Source organism: Armigeres subalbatus, chromosome 1 (genome assembly GCF_024139115.2).
Source record: "Armigeres subalbatus isolate Guangzhou_Male chromosome 1, GZ_Asu_2, whole genome shotgun sequence".
NCBI classification, from domain to species: Eukaryota; Metazoa; Arthropoda; class Insecta; order Diptera; family Culicidae; genus Armigeres; species Armigeres subalbatus.
In genome coordinates, this window is record NC_085139.1 from 170,872,569 (window position 1) to 170,882,147 (window position 9,579).

Sequence of the window (9,579 nt, forward strand, 5' to 3'; positions counted from 1 at the left end):
TTGAAGGAATAGCTTAAGGAATTTCCGAAAAAAAATCTTGAAGAATCTTCCTGGGGAATACCTGAAGGAATTTTGATAGCATTTTTGGAAGAATTTCAGGAAGAGGAGGAACTTGGAGGAACTTCTCGAGAAATTCCAGGAGAAGCTTCCCTAAGAATTCCTGGATGATTTTTCCGAAGAATGAATGAAAGCACTTACCAACTAATTTCATATGAAACTTTCGGAATAATTTCTAAAAGAACTTCAGGAGGAATTCCTGGAGAAACTTTTAAAGAAAATATGTAGGGACCTCCAGATGAATTGCCAGAGGAACTTCCAGAGAAATTTCTGGAGTGATTTTCAAAGAAAATCTTGGGAAAGTTCCGGAGGAATTCCTAGATAAACTTCCGGAAGAATTTTTTAAGGTACTCCCGGAGGAATATATGGAGAAATGCCCCGAGAAAATCCTCAATGAACGTCCAAACGAACTCAACGAGAAACTTCATGAAAGAATTGTATTTTTGACGCATAAACTTAGTTCGCGCCGACCCAAGCTGCCGATTTCCAAAGACGTGTCGCTGCCATGGCGCTGACGATTGTTGAAAATGATCTATCAAGCCGCCGCCGGTGGAATTTCGCGCGGCAAGTACGATGGATAGTAATTCCGGATGCTATGTCTAATATTGAAGCTGCTTGTTTAATGTACAGAACATCACTTGCCCGCTCCTATCTGTCGATTCTGTAACTAATTACCTCAACTAGATCCAGGTCTTTCCAGGTAGTGGAGACGTGATCCAGATGGAACAGATAGAACTTGATTACGATAATTCCTTGTTTTGTTGAGGCAAGCGAATAACATTTACGTTCTCAGGTTTCAGGTGTAATACTCGCAATTGGTGAGTGAAGGGCATTGAATAAGTAGAGTGAATAATTATTTATTATCAATTTCATTAGCACTGATGGAACCTCGTATTGGATCACTCAAAATATCTTTATGTTTACCCTTTTCTCACGAAAAGATTATTTTTACCACTTTCGTACAGCAATCCGAACGAAAACGGTTAGGTATACGAATTGCATCCAACTATTGGGAGAATCATTCACCCGCATTCAGAACGCGAAAATTAGATGGGTGGGCAAAACCTAGCTAAAATTGGTACTGACTTAAAGGCTATTAAGAGGTGAGGTGCGCAGCGAGTTTGCGTGATTAGCGTTGAGCAATATGATCGCATTCATATGGCATTTTCTATTTGCTTTATTGTCGATTTTTTTCTCTCTACCGTATTTTAGTAGGTAGCTCAACTGTCTTATCGTGGATGAAATTTCCAGTTAATCTGGTATAAACGGCAGTACAAAACAACAAAATGAGGGCTACTTAGTGCTTCACTGACATTGAACCATTCTTAGCTGAAAACGGTTTGATTTTCTTTGTTAGAATTTTGATCACCTGTTTGATTGGCAACATGGCACTTCAATTATTTCGATTTGAAAAACATTTGCTGTTATTCTTAAAAAAATAAATGGTTTGATTAGAAGAGACAAACCGTGATCGATTTTTATCATAAGGACAACAGCTACCATTCGAAGCCAGCATGTGTTAAATTATAATGAATGTGTTTAGTACTAGATAGGCCACTTTAACTGGCAACACAGACATGTTCCACAACACCGAAACAATATTAGTCTTCCTTATACATCTCGTATCAATATTGCTATTGCACATTCTCTAACGATAGGTACCGATCGACCGCGGTCGGCTATTATCGCGCATAAAATCACCACACTGACCCTTGTGTATCGTACTATATACACAGGGCAGTAAGTCAGTTAGCTATCGACACCGACCGTGCGCGCATGTACACCACGAATAAATCTAATACGTTTAAAATAAAGTGTTGTTCCTACATTAACGTCGCGCGTGTTCCGTTTGATCTGCGAATTCCAACCGACATCCGAACTAGGGTCTCTCCAACGGCACCGGTAAGAACATTTTTGGTCCTTTGAACCGGGTACGGGCCGGTCGACCGTTGGAATTTGGAGAAACCCACGAAAATCGGTACCGTGAAACGCGTGTTTGGACACTTACGAGAGGAACAAAAGTGCTAGTGACGTTGATACCGGCCATCGTTAAATTATCGGCTTGGCTTGGGTATCCGTCATCAGAGTGAACAGTGGGCAATTGAAGTCGGCCATTAGCGCCGTGAAGAGAAGCAGATAATAAGTGAAGTCAGCCATCGAACCATCCAACACTATCATTTGACCGGTCGCTGACCCATATTGAAGCTTGCTAGTTGGTGACCACGGAGGAGGAACACGAGAGCGTGGGAGGAAACCTGGAAGGATTACAGAACGGAATAAGGATTGGAATCGGGGAAGTACTATTTCGTGATCTGTGGTGGCATCATGCATGAGATGCGCACCAAATAATTTGTGGGTAATTGAAGCAATAAAACGGCATGCTGAAATGCCAATTAAATATGAAATAGTTGCATGCGATTTTATTTTGGGAATCTGATCCTTGTGTCCTCTTGATTGGCGGTCTTGGTTTCTGCTGGCGTTTTCTGGCTTGTTGTTCGCTCGGTTGGTTCCCCTGCTGCAGTCAACCACTTTGCTTGAATTCTGTCATTGTCATCCCGTGGGACGTTGAGGAATCGCGAATCGTCGAATTACTGTGGAATAGTGCTAAAAGTGATGTGTGAATATGACTATCAATTTCCATTGATTGATTGAATCAATTACAGTGCGGACTTAGTTCGAATTCAGAAACTAGTGGTGGTGATACTAATTAACTGTGAACTGTGACTGTTCGGTGTAGCTTAGGCTATTTTGGATTGATTCACTTCAATTAGTTTGGCTTAAATAGACAATCAGTGCTTAAAAATAATAGTCGGAGAGTGATAAAGAAAAGATGGCGAGTGAGTTGAAGGAATTGAAGCGGCAAGCGCGGCAGCTACAGAATACCTTCGATGGGGTGAGGCGCTTTATTGATAGGTTTAAGAAAGAGAAGCACTACGCGCACATCGACACTAGGTTAGAGATGCTGGAGGCGGCCATGTCGAAATTCTATGCGATTCGTTCAAAAATCGAAGAGGTAGCGGAAGGAATCGACGAAAAAGGTGTAGCAGAATCGAAGGAAAGTTCCGAGGAACGAACTGCCAGATTGGAGATTCTGTCCGAACGGCGATGTAAAGAAAGCGCAGAAGTAATCGCGGAAACCGAAGACGTTTATTGCGATTTGCGTTCATCCTTGCGATCGTTAAAAAACGAATCCACTCCAGGTGCTGCACCTGCAGTACAGACTCCAGTCGCTTCGCTGCCAGCAGTTAATCCTACATCGACAGTGAAGTTGCCAGAACTGCGATTGCCAAGCTTCAGCGGTCGTCTTCGAGAGTGGGTTACTTTTCGAGACATGTTCCAGAGCTTAATCCACCGTAACCGTCAGCTGTCCGACATGGACAAGTTTAGCTATTTACGGTCATCTTTAGTGGGTGAAGCATTGCAGGAAGTTGCAGCGCTGGAGATGACATCAGCAAACTACGCTATCGCCTGGGATCTTCTGCAGAAACGCTACGAGAATCGGAAGCTCATAGTGAAGGCCCATCTAGACGCTCTGTTTGCTGTAGAGCCGATGAAGCGCGAAAGCTACGAAGCGCTGAATCACCTACTCAGCGAATATGATCGGAACCTTCAAATGATGGAGAAAATCGGGGAGCATACCGCTAACTGGAGCACCATCCTGGTTCATATGGTGTGTTCCAGATTAGATTCGACAACGCTTCGCTATTGGGAGTCGCATCATTGTTCCAAAGAAGTACCCAAGTACGAAGAGCTCATCGAATTTCTGCGGAACCAATGTTCTGTGCTCCAGTCTATTGCTCCAGAGAAAGCTCCCACCCACACCGAATTCCGCAAACAAAAAACTTCTGTGAGTCATCCGATGCAATCTGCCAATCGATGTCGTTTTTGTGAAGAAGCCCAGCATTCAGCGTTTAGATGCCAGCGGTTCCTGAAAATGAAAGTGCCTGAACGCTACGAGAAGGTGAAAAAGTGTGGTCTTTGCTTAAACTGTTTCTCATCGTCGCATCTAGTTCGTTTCTGCACGAAAGGTGTCTGCCGACACTGCCAACGAAAGCACCATACTCTTCTGCATTCCGGTGTAACAGAAGGCGGAACAGCTGCTACGTCGTCACAGATCGGTTCCTCCGTCCCACAAGAACAAACACGAACACAAAGAGCGAATAACCAACAAACACAGCCACACGCCCAGAACCATGCCACATCAAGTCAAAGCACAGGACCCAACACAAGTTCATTCCCAATCGCAAGCACACTTTCACACCCACAACCCACCACAGATCGTACTCCCTCTCATAACACTAACTCACTGCCGGTGAGCATCAATATTCCATCCCGTCAAGTTCTGTTGTCCACCGCCTTGGTGCGCATAACAGACCAATTTGGAAACATGCAGCTTGCAAGAGCGCTTCTCGACTCATGCTCCGAATACTGCTTCATCACTCGGAGTCTATGCCAGAAGCTTAAACTAGTAGGATTGCCTGATCACCTGTCTATAGTCGGTATTGAGGGTACTTCTACGAAATCATCAAGAACGGTGAGCGCAACCGTAATGCCGCGGTCGCTGAAAATCTCCTCCTATGCGGAGCACATTCAGCTACATGTCCTTCCCAAGCTGACATCCGATTTGCCGACCGAATACGTAAATGTGCAGCACTTGGCGATTCCAGAGCACCTGATGTTGGCGGATCCTACGTTCTTTGAGCCTGGATCAATCGATATGATCATCGGTGCTGAGTATTATTACGATTTACTGGGGGGAGGCAAGATCAAACTATGCGACGGTGGACCCACTCTTCATGAAACCGTTTTTGGATGGGTTGTCTCTGGCCGTGTACCTGGATCATCTCCAGTAGCACAACGAACCTATTCTCATCCTATCACTTCTCCTGATCTCAACGATCTGCTCACCAAATTTTGGGAGCTCGAGTCTTGCCACGCTGGAGGCACGTTGTCCGTGGAAGAATCAGCGTGTGAAGAAATATTCGAACGAACTACCATCCGCAATGAAGTTGGTAGATTCGTAGTCACTCTACCAAAGAAGGAAGCTGTCATTCAAAGATTGGGTGACTCCAAGGCTAACGCTTTAAAGCGATTCCATGGACTAGAGCGTCGGTTTTCAACACACAGTGCTTTGAAAGAGGCGTATTTCGACTTCATCGAGGAATACAAGTCCATGGGCCATATGGAAGAAGTACTAGAAGGAGAAGAACCTGTCTACTATTTGCCACATCACGCTGTATTGAAGCCTGACAGCACCACCACAAAACTCCGGGTCGTATTCGACGCTTCATGCCGCACGACAACAGGAATCTCCCTAAATGATGGGTTGATGGTGGGTCCAGTTGTCCAGGATGATCTGCACACCATTGCCTTACGCTTCCGGTTTTGGAGACATGCACTCGTTGCAGACGTGGCAAAATGTATAGGATGGTAAGCGTTCGCCGTGCGGATCAGTTACTCCAGTGCATCCTTTGGAGATCGTGCCCTGGTGAACCCGTCAAATCATACAAGTTGACCACAGTCACTTATGGAACTAGCGCTACACCCTACCTTTCAACAAAGTGTCTGCAACGCTTAGGAAGTGAAGGCGAAACAACACATGCTGCCGCCGCAAAGATTGTCAAGAATAACAGATAAACTGGACGAAGGCAAGGCTCTTGTAGCTGATTTAATAGATCTGACAAACTCAGCCGGCTTAATTTTGCGAAAATGGAGCTCCAGCAGCGATGAGTTGCTTTCTGACGTTCCTATTGGGCTTCGGGATGAGCGGACTTCTTTCGAACTGGACTCGTCAACTTCTGCAGTAAAAACACTTGGTTTGATTTGGGAGCCAGCAGCCGACATCTTCCGATTCACCATACCAAACCTTGGATCGGAGGCAAGTATTACCAAGAGAATCGTATTGTCGGAGCTAGCAAAGATTTTCGACCCACTCGGGTTGATTGGTCTGGTAGTTGTACAAGCCAAAATTTTCCTGCAAACTTTATGGAAGCAGAAATGTGACTGGGACGATTCGCTTCCGGAGGAGCTACAGAGGATTTGGACCTAATTTCGAACGAATCTCATGACATTGGATATTCTCACCGTACCCCGTTGGGTGTCATTCTCCAACGATCTTGCCACGGTAGAGTTGCATGGGTTCTGTGACGCATCAAATGCCGCTTATGGTGCCTGTCTCTATCTTCGATGTGTCACTAGCGATGGTACAATAACTGCTCGGCTTATCACCGCCAAGTCAAGGGTTGCACCACTGGAAGACCTGAAGCGGAAAAAGAAAGTCCTATCAACACCCCGACTCGAACTTTCCGCAGCTCTTTTACTGAGCCATCTATACGAAAAGGTCCGCCATAGCGTTCAGATTACGTTCCAACCGTTCTTTTGGACAGACTCGACAATCGTCAAGTATTGGCTGGCTTCTCCACCATCTCGCTGGCAAATCTTCGTTGCAAATCGTGTTTCGGAGATCCTGCACATTACTAGCAGCGGCGTATGGAACCATGTTGCTGGTGCAAATAATCCCGCAGATATTATCTCGCGTGGAATGACTCCCGCACAGTTAAAATACGAAACGTTGTGGTTTGAAGGCCCACTCTGGTTGCGGCAAGATCGTTCAATGTGGCCAAACTGTACAGTCCCTCTACCAGACATCGAACAATCCCTTTTAGAAGAACGATCAACTGTTGCGCTGCCAGCTCGAGCGAAATCGCCAAGTGAATTATTCGCTCTTCGATCTTCGTTCACTGATCTTGTTAGATTAGTTGCATACATCCGTCGATTCGTTCACAACTGTTCACCAAACAACCTCGCCAGCAAACATTCGGGGACAATCAAGCTGCAGGAGCTGAACGAAGCGACTGAAGTATTAGTTCGCCTAGCCCAGGGGGATAGCTTTCCCGAAGAAGTAGCAGCTTTGTCTCGCAGTCGAGAAGTAAAAACTTCGTCCAAGATTCATGCGCTCAATCCTATTATGGTTGGGAAAACGATTCGAGTTGGCGGCCGGCTTGCTCATGCACCTATCCCGGAGAGTCGCAAACATCCGATGATTTTACATCATCGTCATCCGTTTACCAAATTAGTCGTGGAACACTACCACCGTAAACTTTTCCACGCTGGTCAGCAGCTACTCGTAGCTTCCGTCAGAGAAAAATTCTGGCCCACAAACGCACGCGATGTGGCTCGTACCGTCTGCCACAAGTGTGTAACATGCTTCCGGAACAAGCCAACTGTACACGAGCAACTGATGGCCGATCTTCCGTCCGTTCGAGTCAACCCTGCAGCCGTTTTTCTGAAGGTTGGTGTAGATTTGTGTGGTCCATTCTACATCAAATATCCAGTTCGTCGCAGCACACCAGTGAAATGTTTCGTGGCGATATTTGTATGTCTGGCAACGAAAGCCGTTCACATGGAGGTTGTAGCGGATTTGTCGACGCAAGCTTTCCTTTCTGCTTTCAAGCGATTCGTTGCGGTTCGTGGAAAACCGCATGTGGTCATGTGCGACAATGCCACCAATTTCGTAGGGGCCAACAGAGAATTGGAAGAGTTGCGCCTCCAGTTCCTAGACCAGCAGTTTCAGCATACCGTAGTCCGTATACAGCCGAGGATGAAGGAATTCAATTCGACTTCATTCCGGCCCGTTCGCCAAATTTTGGCGGATTATGGGAGGCTGCGGTAAAATCGTTTAAGTACCACTTTCGTAAGGTCGTTGGGAACCAGCAGCTAAGCTACGACGGACTACATACTATAGTTCAGTAAGTCGCGGCGATTTTGAATTCACGCCCGCTAACTCCTCTCACTAGCGACCCCAACGATTACGCTGCACTGACCCCAGGACACTTCCTCGTAGGAAGACCTCTGACGGCAATTCCGGAACCCGATCTCCAGGAGATACCGGAAAATCGCTTATCCGCTTGGCAGCAATCACAAGATTTCGTGCAAAAGCTTTGGCAAAAGTGGAAGACCCAATATCTTTCGGACCTGCACAACAGGACCAAATGGACCAAAAAGCGCAACAACATCAAGATCGACACTATGGTTTTAGTCAAGGAGGATAACCTACCTCCACTAAAATGGAAATTGGGACGAGTGGCAGAAATCTACACCGGTTCGGATGGAAACGTCCGAGTAGTGGACGTTCGTACCAAAGATGGGATGTTCAAGAGAGCCATTTCCAAAATATGCGTTCTTCCAATTAGGGATAACGCACCCACAGACGAAGAGCAATAAACTCTTCCATCAATGGTGCCCCGGCACCGCGGAGGTCTTCTTAATGAGGGCCTCCGCTTTCCAGTTAAGTGTTTGTATTTTATTATGTTTCAAAAAGCTCATGGAATGTTCATCTCCCATAGCCACCCGTCGGTTCCCTTCGGGGACACCGGCCATCTGGAAGACGACGTTCTATTCTCTGGTCCACGCTGTTCCATTCCGTCAATCATCATCTTTGGGTTTCAAGTTATCGTCAAGCATGCTTCATTTCTGATGTCGTTCGTCCTGCAATCAAAAAATCGTTGTGACGTCAATTCGTTCCGTTAAGAAATAATTACTATCGTCGAAGGTCATAGCACTCCAGCTCCAACAAATTCTCACCGAGCATGTGGTACCCTTGTTCGGCATCGCTGCAAACGTAATCGACGAGTCATCTACAGGGCCTGATCAACCCGATCGGAGGGCAAGTCATCATCGTCGCAGCTTCGTAGTAGACCGCTTGTTCAATTGGGGCGAAGATTCCATCATCGTCATCAGTGCGTAGGGCACTCCCGGGGGTCACCTGGCGTGGTGGCCTCCGTTCCAGGCAAGTTATGTTATAGTTCTTAATTTCATGGTAAAAAGCACCCTCTCATTTCTAGCGGCGATTGATGTCAGCATTCAGCACCAGAGGACGAACGATCACGATAACTTCATCGCAACCACCCCGGTGGCGATATGTGTCAGCACTCTGCATCTGTAGACGACGGAAAAATGGACAGCTTAACGCAAACACTCCTGAATAAGAAGCCATCGTTAGATCCTATCGAGGAAACGGGTAATTTGTACGTAGCACCATAGCAGCAAACAACACTCCACGGAAACGAAAGCACAAACTATTCATCCACGAAGTCGTCGTTGTCATCACTTGCTGTACAGCAACATCAGAATTATAGTTCATCGACCGTCGCCTCTCTGGCTACGGTTAGCAGCAATTGTTAGTATATAAGAATTTGCAAATCAAAACAAACCTCAAATATGTAGTAAAAGGCATTAAGATAATGCAACAGTGTCAGTCGAAATAGTTACCCTAGCATTAGATTGAAATCCCTATGATTTCAAGGCGGCCGGCATGTTTAGTACTAGATAGGCCACTTTAACTGGCAACACAGACATGTTCCACAACACCGAAACAATATTAGTCTCCCTTATACATCTCGTATCAATATTGCTATTGCACATTCTCTAACGATAGGTACCGATCGACCGCGGTCGGCTATTATCGCGCATAAAATCACCACACTGACCCTTGTGTATCGTACTATGTACACAGGGCAGTAA

General features: G+C 45.9%; 2 protein-coding genes across 2 annotated transcripts; both read left to right on the forward strand.

The window, feature by feature from the left end:
- Positions 1-2,887: 2,887 nt before the first annotated feature.
- On the forward strand, positions 2,888-5,491 carry LOC134206747 (uncharacterized). Its single transcript, XM_062682476.1, has one exon. The coding sequence runs from the start codon at positions 2,888-2,890 to the stop codon at positions 5,489-5,491; it is 2,604 nt and encodes an 867-aa protein (XP_062538460.1).
- A 630-nt stretch (positions 5,492-6,121) lies between these two features.
- On the forward strand, positions 6,122-7,729 carry LOC134206748 (uncharacterized). The gene has a single exon (XM_062682478.1). It carries the CDS (start codon positions 6,122-6,124, stop codon positions 7,727-7,729), a length of 1,608 nt encoding a protein of 535 aa, XP_062538462.1.
- The last annotated feature ends 1,850 nt before the right edge of the window (positions 7,730-9,579 follow it).

Excerpts from the sequence above, each read along its gene's own strand:
- LOC134206748 (XM_062682478.1), top strand. The coding sequence starts at position 6,122 with ATGACATTGGATATTCTCACCGTACCCCGTTGGGTGTCATTCTCCAAC.
- LOC134206747 (XM_062682476.1), top strand. The coding sequence starts at position 2,888 with ATGGCGAGTGAGTTGAAGGAATTGAAGCGGCAAGCGCGGCAGCTACAG.